The 17351-nt window shown below is 33.5% G+C and overlaps 1 protein-coding gene and 3 pseudogenes across 1 annotated transcript; 2 read left to right on the forward strand and 2 right to left on the reverse strand.

The window, feature by feature from the left end:
• Window positions 20–3483, reverse strand: LOC18594027 (annotated as a pseudogene).
• Window positions 6718–12410, forward strand: LOC108662733 (annotated as a pseudogene).
• On the reverse strand, window positions 12667–15237 carry LOC18593949 (serine carboxypeptidase-like 44). Its single transcript, XM_018124578.1, has 10 exons — window positions 14967–15237; window positions 14734–14838; window positions 14552–14644; window positions 14372–14464; window positions 14113–14198; window positions 13702–14001; window positions 13474–13607; window positions 13246–13344; window positions 12992–13106; window positions 12667–12909 (listed from the first exon to the last, which is right to left on the reverse strand). The coding sequence occupies exons 1-10, from the start codon at window positions 15196–15198 to the stop codon at window positions 12772–12774; spliced, it is 1395 nt and encodes a 464-aa protein (XP_017980067.1). The 5' UTR covers window positions 15199–15237; the 3' UTR covers window positions 12667–12771.
• Window positions 16713–17330, forward strand: LOC18594030 (annotated as a pseudogene).

A 17351-nucleotide genomic window follows, 5' to 3' on the forward strand; every position in this document is an offset into this window, starting at 1 on the left:
GTTGTTGAGATTGGGTGACTTAGTGCGATCGATTAAGTACAACATTTGTGAAGATAAACAAAGCATCAGATGATTTAGAAAAAGTCACATGATGATTAGCTCCTTTTACTGTCATGAACGTCAATAAATTGCCGTATGAGTACATCCAACCTTCACCCTGCCCATTAATCAAAAAGATTAATATGTTATTGATTAGGGAAAAAATTTATACATAAATAATTAAAATAGATAAACAAACCTTGTTGTCATGATTCCAAGCTTCATCTTTTGTCAAATTCAAATTCATATCCTTGGCTAACTTGTTAACATGGTTTAAGGTTCCAACAATTGGTACTATAGCATCTTGGTTTCCACTGTAACATGATATTGGATAAAAAGATAAAAGGAAACAAAATAACAAGGTCAGCCACATAATTTCTATGTAATTTATTTATTAAAACTTGTTTTATTCTCAAGTAAGAAACATATTATATATATATATATATATATATATATATATATAAAATACAAACCTGAATATTGTAATGGGAATAGATTGTTGAAGAATTTTTTTCAATGCGGGAAGCATGTCAATATCTTTATCAACATCGTTGTATTTAAGACCACTTGTCCTAGTAGATTATGAAAAATTTAAAGAGAGAGAGAAAAAAAAAAGAGTATAAGCATTAGTTGCAGTTCATTGGACTAGATCCCACCTTATGCAAAATTTTAATATATAAGAGAACTTACTCAAAACAACCCTTCCATTGATACCCTAAATTGGTTCGATTTCCATGAAAAGCTTTTTGAACTTCTGGGATGTTGAAGTAGAAATCTGCCCTGAAAGGAATGCACATATCTACTTCATAACTAACCTTCGTAACCTGTGGCAACACGAAAACGATTAATTAGATAGATTACAAATAAAAAAAGAGCGAATATGTTTCACATTAACACACCAAGAAACAAGATGAATACCTCCTTCCCTAACACAAGGTCTTCCCATTTTTCATCACAAGGGTCACGAAGAACATCAAAGCGTCTTGCCTTAGCTACATTAATGGAAGATACAATAAAAGCAGCCATTTCCGCTTTATCCATGGCTTGTTGGCATGATTCAGACCATTTGGTAGCATCGTTGGAATAGTTGTCTTCATCAATTCCATTGCATTCTTTCAAGATTTGTTGGTGCAAGTTAATATTAATCATCCCACGTGACCAAAAGAAATCATATACTGCAAGAGTGTCTAGCTTATTTAAAAGAAGCGGATTTCCCAACTATTTAAAAATAAAAAAAGGCCTAAAATTGTTAGAAAAATATTTCATTTAGACAACTAATTAAGCTAAAGGACTTAGAGTGGTTAGATAAAGATTTTTCTTACCGCCAATCCTTTGACGTTGAACTTGAAATTGTTTGATTGTTTGTTGTAATCAATTAAGGCATTAGCGAAATTGGGTATGAAGTGTCCTGAGAAAAATTTACACTATTATAAGTTAAATGAAATTTCTAAGTAGGTTATGCAATGCAAACCAAAAGAAAAATATGGTTTAAGGGCCATTATTTCTTTTCAATTTTCATTAATGGTTTTTTTTTGGATTGCATTAACGGTTAAGTAGTTCTATATCAAATCTTAAAATAAATTAAACTAAAATGAGCTTATTGGACTTTGAGATGAAAAAATAAAATGATTATTTTTTGAACCTGCATAGCTTGATCCGCCAAGATATAAATCTCTAGACTTAAAATTTGGGTACTTTTCAAACCATTGGAGTATGAACGTAAGTAGGTCTTTATCTGTAAAAAACAACGAAGGAAAATTTTACTAAATATTGACAAAAATAAAAGAAAATAAGGAAAATATTGGGTTAGACATGATCTTACTAGTACTATCATCTCCAACTTCATAGTCGCTGCTTGTGTTTGAGTAAGACCATCCCGCTCAAACAGGAGAATCAATGAATAGGAGATTTGACACTAAAATATGTTGATAGCAAAAGTCAATAGATACCGAAACAAATCTATACTTCAAGTCCCAAGTAACAAACATAAAACCAACCTTTAATCCAAGAATATGGATTTCTCTGGAGACCATGAGCATTAGCTGTTGTAATGAATGGACCAACACTTAAAAACGCATCTCCAACTGAACCACAGCCTGGTCCTGAACATATAACCAATTTAAATTTTTCTTGTCATTTATCAATACATAGATTTTTTTTTCTCAACCATACATAGAAATGTTGCTACCTAACATTGTGTCATAAGTATGAAATAAAAAAAAAAAAAAAACTATAGAATTGTCATTTAAGGGTTGTCGTTATTAAGGAGTAATTCAAAAGACTAACCTCCAGTTAACCAGACGGTGAGGGGTAGATTCATTGGATCTTTTTCAGCTTCGACAAAATAATAGAACAGACTTCTACCAGTTTTTTCATCAACGTCAATATACCCAGAAAATTGCCTGAAAGTCACATTTGGCTGTCCAGGCAATTTTTCTATTAGATCGTTCATAGGAAATCCATTAACATGACCAAGTGCAAACAAGAAAAAGGCCAAATAGGAATACCCTCTTATCCATTTGTAATAGATTAAGATCTCAGAATAAGAGGAGAGAAGAGATTGCCAATGTTTGCTTGTTTTGATTGAGTAATTTACAAGTCCATAGAGAATATATATAGTGATCTAGATTGTTTTTTATTCTAATTAAATAAAATATTGTTGGAACAATACCATGGCTTAAAAAGGTTAATAACAACTTTAATTTGCTTTCGAGACAAGGAATTCTGATGTTACTATAGCTTATTTAAGTGTCGGTTTAGTTTGTTGCAACAAATCAATGTCAGATATAGAGGCATACAACATTACAACACAACTTTTTATGAGAAAAAGATGATACCTCAAAAAAGGAAAAATATATGGCGTAACAAGCTATTTAGAAACAAAAATCTTTCTTTATTTCTTTTCTAAATACAAGAGGTGGTTTGAGTTAGCAATACAAGAACCACCTGTCTGGTTCTTACGATGAGATATGTTTCCTAAATTATCAATTGACGTTCTTAACTAATAATCGAGAGAGTTGTTAATGAATATTGGTTATCAACATTAAAAGAAAATCATTTAAATTTCTTTTTATTATTTTTTTTATCTTTTATAAAAAATAAATAAAAATAAAAATACCAGACAAACAAAACCTTAGTGTATATAGTTGATTCGCAAGACGATTGTGCTCAGTTGTTGCGTAGAGTGACAAGCCCAATGAATGTGTAAATAAATCAATCTATATAATAACTTGGTTTTGTAATCTTGGATCAACTGGATAATTAGTGATCTGACCTCAAGCACTTCAACTTTAAACCAGATTCTTTTTCAGCTTTAGCCTTGAATGTAACAAACATCTCAAAGGCTTCTAACTTAGATTTAAGAAAGTAAATCCATGTGAATTTGCCATAGTCATCAATAAAGATTATAAAATATTTGCTACCATTCAAGGACTCTAGAGTCATAGGTCTTACTACATCAGAGTGAACCAAAACAAGTCTGCTTTTTGCTCTTGTAGAACTAATAAACAGATACGGTTTTATGCTTTGTTTGCCAAACTTACAAATATCACAAATTCATGCTGATTGGCTAGTTTTTGGTGGCTTCTCTACAAGGTTCTAAGACTACAACAGATTCATATATTTATAGCTACAGTGACCTAGCCTTCTGTGCCAAAGTGATGATGCATTAGTGTTACTATTACTTGCTTGCATACATACTTCAGTTAAGTTGACATGAAATCATTTATTTTTCATTGGCACATAATTCACCAAATGGATCATATATGGTGCATGCATCACCTTTGAATAGAAGCACATAATTATTTTCCATTACCTGACCTACACTTAGCAAATTTTGTGTTGTGTCAAGTATTAAAAGTACACCATGAACATACCTCTAGCTTGAAGATGTATTAATTTCAACTATACCTCTTCCCATGACATTCAAGTAAATTCCATTCCCAATTTTGACTCTTGATCTGTAATGAGTGTCCAGATTTGTAAACAATGAGGGATTAGGAGTCATATGATTAAAGTTGCCACTATACATCATCTATTGAATTGCATCCAATAACCATTAAGAGCAGTTCCTCTAAAACCTCAACATTTTCAGCAGCGTTAAAAACATTTTCTTTCGCATCAAGTTTGTTTTTACAAACCTTCTCCACATGGCTTAACTACTTGCATGCATTGCACCTTACACCAAGCCTGTAACAACAATATGACTCAATGTGACTCCGTTTCTTGCAATGGGGACATACTGAAAATCTAGTTTTCCCGTTCTAAACTTTTCTTCCCTGTGAGCTTCCTTTCTCCACTCACATTCTTCTTGGTTGAAGTATTTACATGTGCCTCTCCTTTCATTTGAATAGTAAAAGCAAGGTCAACTCTTTCATTTTTCTTAATAGCTTTGCTTTGTTCATCAACTTCTAAAGCACTTATTAAATTAGTAATTGAGAGCTTTGAAATGTCTTTTACTTATTCTAGAAAAGTAACTGTAGCATTAAACCTCTCTGGCAGGCTGATAAGAACCTTCTCCACAACTTTTGCATTTGTTAGAGTCTCTCCTATAAGTTGAATCTAATTTACCAACTTCATCACTACATCAATAAATTCATGCACAGAGTTCATATTGTCTTCTCAGGTTTTGCAAACGCATCTATTTGCTTCTGGCAGACCTCATAAACTCTTCTTCAAGTTTGCTCTAAACCTGTTTTGCTGTCTCACACTTTATAATCCTACTGAAAACTGAGTCTACAACAACTAAGTGTACGAAGGATACAGTTATGTATTTCATTGCTATATCCTCCTCATATTGCTTCACTTGTGCCTATGAAGCATTCTCTCTCAATGCTAGTGTATCAGTCTCATTCTCGATAGCTTTCCAAAGGTTGACACTTTTCAGGATTGCTTTCCATCCTAACGGCCCAAATAAGGTAGTTAAAACCATCAAAAATAGGTGTGGTTTGCTGAGTAACAGTTGAAGCTAACATCTTGATGTAGAGTTAACTTCTGGTAAGTAAGAATGAAGGTTTTCAAGTGGCTCAAAGATCGGTTGCACGCTCTAATACCATGTCATAAAACTGAAAGAAGATAATGATAGCTGTAGGATAACATGCACTGTTGTAAAGAAAGAAAAACAGAGAAAATGAGAAAAGGAAGTCAATGTAAAACAAGTTTCTTGTATTCATCAGTAAACATACAGCATTTATACAAACAACACAAGGTTAACACCTATTTACATAGAGGACAAGTGTATTAAACAAAATATGCATTAAGACACATCATAAACATAGGTATATCACTCTTAATAACCAATATAACGAATCAAATACAAAACAAGTCAACACACTAAAGTCAATGCAAGCTTTAACTTTAACATTCAGAATTAACCTTCCACTGGGGTCGACTACCAACAGTTCTCCTTGTCTGTCTTCCTCTTCTACCCTCTCAATAGTCATGCCCATATCAAGACCATTTCAGCCTGCCCATGCTTGGTCGTCAACTTTCAAGTTTCATCTTCCTCCCACCCTCTGTTTACTGTCACAAATCTACTCAAGTACAACATTTTTTGGCATCACTTCACCCGACTCTAGATTTCCCGTATTTATGGGTTCAGCTACTGGGCTATCATTTTTAATCCTCAGATCTTCACGTGAATTTAAAATTTTCCTTTTTGTTTCTTTTTCGTAATTATTTGCCTACAACCTATCAACATACACCTTTTGGAAAGGAGTTATCACCTCATCTCCTTTTTTAAGCTCCACCAAACAATAGGGGCTCTGGGTGTAGTTTGTAACAGGGCAAGAACACCCCATCCTTGTAACGCCATTGATTTTCCTACAACCTCTTTTCACAAATGTCTCCGATCAACCACTATTCCTCTAATGTTATGAATTGTAAGACATTACCCTATGCTTTTCGTCCAATCTAATCCATGCTGTAGTCAATAATTCCTTTGCTGCAATCATAGACAAAAAATGAAAAAAAGTAGGGACCAAACAATGAAAAATACACAAACATTAAGTTAATACCAACATCTCATATATTTTAGCCACCCCAGCCTTTGATGGCTAGGCATGCACAAGAAATCTGACTACATTCCTCCTTTAGAAACAATAACGGATACACAGAGAAATCTCTCTTACAGTCGAATCCACTCTATCGGCCACCTAGCTAGCATTAAATACGAATACATTATGTTAGAAAACATAAATGAGAAAACAGAAGCTCATTACCTTGTGCTTTTAGCTGGTGATTGGCTGCCAGATAGAAAATAATGAAGAAGATGAAGAAAATGAAGCAAAAGAAGAAACCATTTCCATCTCCAATTGCAAAGCAAATAAAAAAGTGTTTCAAATAATGAGATAAAAGAGACAAAAAAGGAAAAAAAGAGCTTCTATACAAAGGGTTTCGGGTAAAATTTCTATATGGTAAAACACAACATAGTTTTATTACAAAAGTTCAAATGGTAATCTAATTTTTATTTCTTTTCTTTTTTTCCTTTTTGTTTATTCCAACCATTAGTACAACTTTTATGCATCTAAATAAATGCATAATTATTGAGTATAGAATAAATAGTAACACTAAAATTAAAGAAAAGTTGAGATCGACGTCTACCATAAGTTCACTGAGCAGACTCAAAAGACTCGGTCAGACTCAAATCCCAAAACGAAGTTGGAACTCAACATGGGAACTATGGCGGCATCGACTGGGGTATCAGTGCCCGTGCTTTAGGTTCTTTTATGTTTCGTGGCAATGACAGCAGTGAGTTTTTTGTGGCGACTTGTTCCACTAGCCAAACACGTTTACTTAGCCTTTTCAAGAGCGTTGCTTTCCTATCTGTCATTTAGGTTCTCTTCATATCTACATTTCCTGGTGCCTATGGTGTTGGGTTATGCTGCAATGTTTCTTTATTGACCCAAATGTGGGATTCTAACATTTTCTTGGGTTTTGGTTATTTAATTGGCTGCTATGTATATTACATGAGTGGGGATGCATGGAAGGAAGGAGGCATCGATGAGACTGAAGCCTTGATGGTCTTGACACTAAAAGTCATTTCATTTGCAATAAATTACAATGATGGGTTGTTGAAAGAAGAAGGGTTACGTGGAGCTTAGAAGAAAAATTGGTTGATTAAGTTGCCTTTATTGATTGAGTATTTTGGGTACTACCTCTGCTGTGGCAATCACTTTACAGTTCTAGATTATGAAATGAAGGACTGTTGAGTTTTAGGTTGATTACAATTCTAAATCTTCTTTGTTTAGGATTCTTGTTTGTGTACAACACTGAACAGTTTTATGGTTTTAAACTTCATATTTCACATTGAGTCCTAATCACCTTCTACTTTGAATTTTTATATTATAAAAGTGGATCTCTAGGCTTTAGAAGTGTAGTAGTGCTTTGGGAGCTGTAGAGAAGGAACACCTTGTAGCTATGTCTTTTGCTCTAGGTGGAGCTAAAGTGGTTTGAATGAGTGTTCTTGAAAGGTTATTGAGAGAGGGTGTGCAAGGGATTTTGGATTGGTTTAAGAAACCGTAAAGGTCAATTTATTGTACTTTAATTTCTCAATAGTAAAAGAGCAATTTCACTCCGTGAACATGGCAAGAGGCTAAATCATGTAAATTCTTAAGTTTTTCTGTTTGCTTGATTTCTCTCAGTTTTATCTTTGTTGTTTTTCAGGCAATTTTCACAACAAACTAGTATCAAAGGTTTGAGTTCGGTGAATTCAAGATTTAACAAAGAAGTCGAAAGTTATTAGTTCTACAAATTTTTCAATCGAGAAGTTTGATAGTAAGACTAGTTTCATGTAGTGGCAAAGAAAGATGAAAGATCTCCTTATGTAGCAAGGTTTGATGCGCCCCTTGCTAGGAAAAGAATAAAGGAAACCAAATGACATGCAAGATGTTGAATGGGAAGAGTTGGAGCAAAGGTGTGTAAGCACTACTCGGCTTTACATTGGAGATAATGTGTTTAACCATGTTATTGATGAGGATTCTACTTCAAGGTTGTGGGCAAAGTTGGAAAAGATTTACTTAGCAAAAAGTCTTTCTAACTAGTTGCAGCTTAGGCAAAAGTTGTATCATTTAAAGATGGAGGAGAATGAAAACCTCATGAAGCGTATGAATGAATTTGATGGGATCATTGATCAGTTGAAAAATGTTGATGTGAAAGTGGAGGAAAAGGAAAAGGCACTATTGTTCCTAGCATCACTTCTAGACTCGTATGAGATTTTTATGGAATAATGATATATGGGATGTATACAATAACGTTAGAACAAGCACAAGCAATGTTAATATCTCGTGAAGCTTGAAAGAAAAGTAAGGAAAGGGATAGAGATTCAAGTAGCTTGGCATTGATAATTGATGTTCGTAGGAGAAAGTCAACTAGCATGGGATCTAAAGGTGGCAAGTCTAGATCCGGTAGTGTTTAGTGCTTTCAATGCAAAGGGTATGGACATATTAAAAGGGATTGTTCTACAAAAAGGGATAAAAGTAACTAGAACAAAGGTTAGTGTGCTTTCATTACTGAAGGTGATGATTGTGATGTCTTTGTAATCTCTTAAAAAATGGATGCAAATTTTGATTGGTATTTAGATTTTGCTGTTGCCACTCACATTTACTATCAAAAGAATTATTTTGATTTACTTCAAGCAAGGATAGTTAGGAATTTGACTTTAGGTGATAAGTCAATAGTGAAGGTCATGGGCCTTGGAATAGTGAAAATCAAAATATTTGATGAGCTGTGCTCTCTTTGGGTGGTTTCTCCTATGTCCCAGAGATGCTTAAGAATCTAATATTATTTAGCCTGTTGGACTCCAAAAGGTATGGATATTTTACTTGTGATGGAATAGTAAAAGTCACACAAGGCGACATGGTCTTGATAAGGGAAAATTTGCATAATGGTTTGTATCGTCTAGAATGTGAAGCTTCGAAATGATGAAAACAGTGCACAATATATGGTAGCTATTAAAATAAGATTTTATTTATAAGGAGATGTTGAAAAGTTCCCATGGTGTAGACGATGATGAAAAGACAAAAAAACTTGCCAACTGTGAATTGGAAGGGATTGAGGTCCCTTTCTAAAGTCATTTAATGTTATTGACTTGATGGCTACACTAGTGCACTGGTCGTTTTTTGGAATCGAGTGTTGGACCATACTTGATTTGGTATGTCTAGTCGTTGTAATTTTGAAAGCCAATGGTTTAGAAAATCTTGTGCTTGGAGAATTGTTCAAGGTGTTGGAAAGTAGGTGGAGTTAGGAAGTTGTAATTAGGTGTGACTAGTGAAAGAGATTTGATGAGTTTGAATTCAAGTCAAAGGTGGAGATTTGTTGAGTTTTAGGTTGACTAGAATTCTAAATCTTATTTGATTAGAGTTCTTGTTTGTGTACAACATTAAGTAGTTGTGTGGTTTTAAACTTACTGTTCCACATCGAGTCCTAAGCACATTCTACTTTGAACTTTTATATTATAAAAGTGGATCTCTAGGCTTTAGAAGTGTGAGTAGTGCTTTGGGAGCTTTAGAAAAGGAACACCTTGCAACTATGTCTTTTGCTTTAGGTGAAGCTAAAGTGGTTTGGGTGAGTGTTCTTGAGAGATTATTGAGACAAGGTGTGTAAAGGATCTTGGGTTGGTTTGGGAAATCATAGAGATCAATTTATTATGCTTTAATTTCTCAATAATAAAAAAACAGCTTCACTTTGTGTTTGTAAGCAAAAGGCCAAACAACATAAATTCTTGTATTTTTCTATTTACTTGATTTCTTTGGGTTTTATCTTTATTGTTTCTTGGACAATTTTCAGAACAAGGACTACCTTGAGTGGACTAAAGGAAAGGGGATTGGGGCACATTAAGAGAAAAGATCACTATTGCCTTATAGGGTGACTTTCCGAGCACTTGTCCAAGCTGCTATTTGCATGGCATTGTATCTTTACCTTGTACCGTATCATCCCTTGTCACGTTTTATTGAACCCATATGCCAAGAATAAGGATTTTGGAAGAAGTTGAGTTACCAATATATGTCTGGCTTTATAGTTCGTTGGAAATATTATTTCATCTGGTCAAGTTCAGAGGCCTCTATTATCATCTCTGGCCTTGGTTTGATCAGTGGATGGGCAGAATCTTCACCACCAAAACCAAAGTCTGATCGTGCAAAGAATGTTAATATCCTAAGGGTTGAACTAGCAAAGAGTTTTATTACATTACTGTTGGTATATGCCCTTAGGCCAATTGGATTGGTCAAATAATACATATTGTCATTTATTGCATACTTAATAGCATAACTGTATGTGATAAAGGTTTTCCTTCATGTTAGTGCAATAATAAAAAGTTATTAAGTACTAATTGGATGAAGCCCATGGAACATAAAGGCCTTGCAAGAGAATTATAAAGTTGTTACAATTATGAGATCACTATGCATCAAAGCCATGTTCCTAAAATTGTTCCTGGTCATTGTATTGTCAAGACAGAGCATTGACAATACTCAAAGACTAGTACATGTTAAGCTTCCGTACTTGGGAAATATGGAATCAATCTCATAGATTGAAATATATAAGATACTTGAGGATAACATGTGGGTGCTTGTTAAAGAACAAGTTCACTAAACAGGACCTACTATGAGAACTCCATTTGGTATTTCACTCAAGTATTTATGGAATATGTTCTCATGTGATAATCGTGCAACTAGTCCTTGGGCTTGAGACACTAGGTCATCTTGTATTGGGAATGACACCTGTACGAGTCTAGAGACAACCAGATGCCTAAACTGGGTGTTTTTGGATATGCCATAGAGACAAAGGTGGATCAATGATCAAGAAAGGATTCATCACCCCAAGTGATATGAAAGAATGTATCTCACTTGTTTTGAATTCTTGATTAACTTGTATAAAGTCTTTGGCCAAAACATGAAGAATTTGGGGAAAGTTAACTTCCTAAATTCATAAAGTTAGTCATGAATTATGAGAACTAATATGGAATGTCATAAGTAAACACTGAGCCATGCTTTATGACATATTTGGGATATTTGATGAAAGGACTGTATTGTACTAAGAGGCTTACCACTTTTGGGCTTTGTCAAATTCTTTAATTGACTTTCTAGCATTTTAGTGGTCATAATGTATTGCTAAATGCCGCTCATAATCTATAAATATAAATCAATTATCAAATTGACATTTGGTTAAGATTTATATTTATTGCCAACATGTTAGAAGCCTAATAGGTCACACACATTAAGTGACATGATTGAAATTAAATAAGACTAATTAATTAATTAGACTTAATTGAAACAAACAAAAATAAAGCGAAAAAATAATTAAGGTTCAAGGACTTAATTGAATAAAACAACAACTATTGTATTTAACGTTACAACTTAGTTTGGCTATATAAACATGTTATGTTAGCCAACTAAAACTGTAAACCTTCAGCCACTTCTTAGCTATTTCATAAAATTAAGAAATGAAAAAAAGTTTTTTTTGTCTAACATAAATAAGATTGGGCAATAACTTTTGGTTTTTTTGTTTTAGAAATAAAACTTGCTAGCACAAGTAAATCCTACCTTTGAGAATGTCTTATTCAGTCATTGTATGGATTACTGTTAGAGGTCAAACACTTGGGTGGCTGAAAATTTGACAAATCCTAAAGGTGAAGAAGCAAAGATTTCTACTACAAGATTTCAAACTATCTTATTTTCCTTTCAAGTTTCTTGCTTCATCACAAGCCTTTTTGGATTTAATTGGTTCTTGATTACAATATCTAGAGCAAGGTATGTAACCCTTAAACTTATGAATACTCATAATTAATTTAAAACTTATATGAAAAAGCACAAACATTGATCCTGTGAGATTCAGCTATTTCTTGATTAAATGCATATTTTATTTTTCTGTTGCGTTATATTTTTAATTTAATAATTAATTTCATGTTTGAACATGAAGTCGAATCCCAACAATTACCACTTGTGTGAAACATACAAATCAGCACCTGGCTTCATCATTATGTTTATGAGAGACTTATTACGAAGGGGAAGAAACCTGGGTTTATCCAGTTGCTGGCCACACAGACTACCAGTGTTGTTTAGCATGGATTGTATCCTGGGTACATCATATTCTTTGTTTAGTCAGCTTTGATGATTGCTGGTTCAATAGTTATTTACCGATGAGAACAAGCTACGAATATGGCTCTTGTGAAAAAAGCATTTGTCTTCATGAACTTTGCTTACACACTCTTGGTTCTGAACTACTCCGCTGTTGGTTTTATGGTATTAAACATGCATGAGACACTTGCCTCATATGGTTGTGTGTACTATATCGGAATCATCGTTCCCATAGCATTGCTTCTCCTGGGTTACATTACACCCGCAAAGCCTACCAGATATAAAGCTCGTAAAGAACAGTAAGGCTAAAGCTGTATATTCTTTTCTTTGGAGTAAGGAAAAGCACTGGCTTCTCTGGTTAGGATGATTTGTGATGTTTGTTCTTACCACCCTAGAATTTTCTAGCAAGTTCTAATCTTATTTAGTCTTAAGTTTTGGCATAAACATGATATGGAACAACCATTTCTGAAATCTTACAATGTTAATTTTATGCTGATGGGAGATTGATTCTTGCTAAAAAAAAATAAAGAAAAGATCTTTATTCATAAAACAATGCCATTTCATTACAAAAAAACATAAAATTACAATGAATTTTTTTTCCTTTTTCTTTGGGAAGAAGGAGAAAAGAATGCCAAACATCAAAGTCTCGTTGAGATTGGCTGACTCAGTGTGATCGATTAATTACAGCATTTGTGAAGATAAATAAAGCTTCAGATGGTTTTGAGAAAGTCACATGATGATTAGCTCCTTTTACAGTCATCAATGTCAATAGATCGCCATAAGAATACATCCAACCTCCACCCTATCCATTAATAAAAAAAATTAATATAATATTATTTAGGAAATAATGATAAATAAATAATTAAAATGGATAAACGAATAACCTTGTTTCCATGATTCCAAGCTTCATCTTTTGTCAAATTCAAATTCATATCCTTGGCTAATTTGTTTACATGGTTTAAGGTTCCAACCGTTGGTACTATAGCATCTTGGTCTCCACTGTAACATGATATTGGACGCAAAAGTAAATTAAAAAAGTCAGCCACAAAATTTCTACTTTATTTAAAAAAGTCAGCCACAAAATTTCTACTTTATTTATTTACTAAAACTTGTTTTATTTTATTTATGTAATACAAACCTGAATATTGTAATAGGAATAGACTGTTGGAGAATTTTCTTCAATGCTGGGAGCATATCAATGTCTTTATCAACATCGCTGAATTTAAGACCACTTTTCCTAATAGATTAAGAAGATTTTAAAATGAAAAAGAAAAGAGTATAAACATTAGTTACAAATCACTTGTACACAAAAAGAATTAACACCGATCCCACCATGTGCCAAGTTTTAATAAATAAGAGAACTCACTCAAAACAACCCTTCCATTGATACCCTAAATTAGTTCGATTCCCGTGAAAAGCTTTTTGAACTTCTGGAATGTTGAAATAGAAATCTGCCCTAAAAGGAATGCACATATCTACATCATAGCTAACCTTCGTAACCTAAAACAACAGGAAAAAGATTAATCTATAGAATATAAATAAAAAGAAGAGTCAATAAGTTTCACATTAATGCACAAAGAAACAAGATGAATACCTCCTTTCCTAACACAAGGTCTTCCCAATTTTCATCACAAGAGGCACGAAGAACATCAAAGCGGCTTGCCTTAGCTGCATTAATGGAAGATACAACAAAAGCAGCAGATTCGGCTTTATTCATGGCTTGTTGGCATGATTCAGACCATTTTGTAGCATTATTGGAATAGTTATCTTCGTCAATTCCATTGCATTCTTTCAAGATTTGTTGGTGTAAGTTAATATTAATCATCCCACGTGACCAAAAGAAATCATATACTGCAAGAGTGTCTAGCTTATTTCGAAGAAGCGGATTTCCCAACTATTTAAAGATCAAAGAAGGAAAAAAATCTAAAATTGTAAGGAAAATATTTCATTTACGCAACTAATTAAGTAAAAGGATTTAGAGTGGTTAGATTGAGTTTCTTCTTACTGCCAATCCTTTGATATTGAACTTGAAATTGTTTGATTGTTTGTTGTAATCAAGCAAGGCATTAGCAAAATTGGGTATGAAGTGTCCTGAAGAAAACATTAAACTATTATAAGTTTAATGAAATATGTTCTTAGGGACCATAATTTCTTTTAATTTTTCATTAATGTTATTTAATTCATCATCAAAATCTAAAATCAATTAATCTACGCTGAACTTATTTTACTTTGAGATGGAAAAATAAATGATTATTTTTTCAAACCTGCATAGCTTGATCCGCCAAGATATAAATCTATAGACTTAAAATTTGGATACTTTTCAAACCATTGGAGTATGAATGTGAGCAGGTCTTTGTCTGTAAGAAACAATGAAGGAAAGTTTTACCAAATATTGACAAAAACAAAAGAAAATAAGGAAAATATTGGGTTGAACATGATCTTACTAGTACTATCATCTCCAACTTCATAGTCGCTGCTTGTGTTTGAGTAGGACCATCCAGCTCCAATAGGGGAATCAATGAATAGGAGATTTGACACTAAAATATGTACATATCAAAAGTCAAAAGATATCGAAACAATTCTATATGTCAAGTCCCAAGTCACAAGCACAAAAAAAAAAATCAACCTTTGATCCAAGAATATAAATTTCTTTGGAGACCATGAGCATTAGCTGTAGTAATGAAGGGACCAACACTTAAAAACCCATCTCCAACTGAACCACAACCTGGTCCTGAACATATAATCAATTTTAAACATTTTTGGTCATTTGTCAATACATAGAAATAAATGTTGCTACGTAACATTGATTCATCAATTTAAAATAAAAACCAAGATAAAAGAGTAATTCAAAAGCCTAACCTCCAGTTAACCAGATAGTGAGAGGCCGTTTCATTGGATCGTTTTCAGCTTCAACAAAATAATAGAACAGACTTCTACCAGCCTTTCCATCAACGTCAATGTAGCCCGAAAATTGCTTGAAAGTAACATTTGGCTGTCCGGGCAATTTTTCTATCAAATCATTCATGGGAAATCCATTAACACCACCAAAAGCGAAAAAGAAAAGGCCAAGAACGAATACCCTATTATCCATTTACAATAGATAAAAAACTTAGAATAAGAGGAGAGAAGAGATTGCGAATGTTTGCTCGTTTTGATTGAGTAATTTACAATTTCATAGAGAGTATACATATATAGTGGTTTCCCTTTCCTTGTCTTTTCTGTTCTTATTAAACAAAATATTGTTGGAACAATACCATTGGTTCCAAGGGTAATAACAACTTTAATTTGCTTATGAGACACGTAATTTTGATGTTACTACAGCTTGTTTAAGTGTTCATCGGTTTAATTTGTTGCAACAAATCAATGTCAAATATAGAGAATTACAACACTAACGACATAACTTTTTACGGGAAAACGATGAGAGCTCAAAAAAAGAAAACTATGCGAAGGGGCAAGCTATTTGAAAACAAGAATCTTGTTTCTTTTAAACAAATTGTGTACAAGCATTAGTTACAGGTCATTTCACCTAATTAACACAAATCAACTAACAACTCATATTTAACTTTAAAATATATAAAGCATAAAATAATCCCTTAAAGACAAGAATATTAAAAATGTGATTAATTATTAGTCCAAAAAATATTTACATATGATACAACATAGAGAAGTTGTTACTTATGATTACTCTATGCTAATTTGTTAAATATTTTAAATAATTTGCCAAAAATCTCTTTTGTAAACTCAGTGGTAGAGTAACGCCATGGTAAGGCGTATATGAGAAACATGTCCAAACCTGAATGAAACGCCTTCAACGGAAAAAAAAAGGATAAATTTCACCCAAGTTCTTTAATTTTGGACATAATTCAAATTGAATCCGAAATCGGATACTCTGGGTTGTGTGTGGAGTGGATGAGGATGCTCTCTGAGTGTACAGCATTGAACCCGTCTACTTCTGAGTGACTGCTACTAGAATTGGTATTGAAGTGGAACTGTGTTATTGGGTTTTTTTTGTTTTTTCCTGTGGTGCTTTTGTATAGTGGGGTTGGGGATGCCTTCAAAATGGCTATGTGCTGCTTCTGAATGAACTGCTATGATTGTATATGGGTCTGTATGGGACTGTTTAGAGTAATTGTCTTTTTGTAAAGAAAGAACATAGGAGGATTTGTGCAGAATTTAGATTGGTCAGGAGATCTGAAAGGGTTACAGGGTGATATTCACATTTTTTTTTGTTGGGAACTTTTAATGAAATACCTATGACTTATCAAAAAATAAATGGGAATTGGATAGTCCGTCTAAAAAAAAATTAAATTAACAGGTCTTATAAATTCTGTCGTAAATCACTGTCTGGGTAGTTGTTAATCACGTGGGTATCACTTGATGCGCATAATAACTATCATTTATTGAGGAAAAAATAAATGTTTGTTCATATTTGCAAAAGAAAATCAATTCTTAATGAATATATATTGCTTCTACTTATAGATACCCTCCCCTCCTACGTGAGAATACATTCAGAGTTCTTGAGTTTTCATTACTATATCCATACTTTAAAGCAAGATATATTTGTTTCCCTCTTGTTTTGTGATTCTTTGATTTCCTTTCAGAGAGATGGCTGGAATCGTTTTAGTTTTTGATTTTGACAAAACTATATATCATCGATTGTGACAGTGATAACTGGATTGTTGACGAGTTGGGTTTCACCGACTTGTTCAACCAGCTTCTTCCCACCATGCCCTGGAATTCTCTCATGCTAAGCCATGCTAAGGCCTTGAATTTCTGTTTCTGTTGTTTTCGCATTAAAAAAGAATGGAACTCAAGGTTTAAACGTTTTATCGTAGTATAAAATTTCAGGATCGGATGATGAAGGAGCTTCATGCACAAGGAAAAACCATTGATGACATTGCCGAGGTTCTGAAACGGGTTCCTATACATCTCGTCCCTGCTAGTAAAGCAGCTCATGCTTTAGGGTATTGATTTGTGGTTTTTAGGTGTGAACTCAGGATTGTAAGTGATAGAAACGTGTTCTTCATTGAGACAATTTTGGATCATCTTGGATTGAGGGAATATTTCTCTGAGATCAACTCCAACCCCGACTTTGTTGATGAAGAAAGGAGGCTGCGGATCTTCCCTGACCATGATAATTTCACCAAGTGTTCCCATGGCTACAACCTCTGCTCCCCAAATATGTGCAAGGTATCATATTGTTTCACCACTTACGTGATTTAATTACATTTTATCAGAACTTTA

This window comes from Theobroma cacao, chromosome 7 (assembly GCF_000208745.1).
Source record: "Theobroma cacao cultivar B97-61/B2 chromosome 7, Criollo_cocoa_genome_V2, whole genome shotgun sequence".
Lineage (NCBI taxonomy): Eukaryota > Viridiplantae > Streptophyta > Magnoliopsida > Malvales > Malvaceae > Theobroma > Theobroma cacao.

Excerpts from the sequence above, each read along its gene's own strand:
- LOC18593949 (XM_018124578.1), bottom strand. The coding sequence starts at position 15,198 with ATGGATAATAGGGTATTCGTTCTTGGCCTTTTCTTTTTCGCTTTTGGT. Across the intron at positions 14,465-14,551 it reads AGTTGGAGATGATAGTACTA|ACAAAGACCTGCTCACATTC; the intron begins GTAAGATCATGT and ends TGTTTCTTACAG. Across the intron at positions 13,345-13,473 it reads CAATGGAAGGGTTGTTTTGA|GAAAAGTGGTCTTAAATTCA; the intron begins GTGAGTTCTCTT and ends TTAATCTATTAG.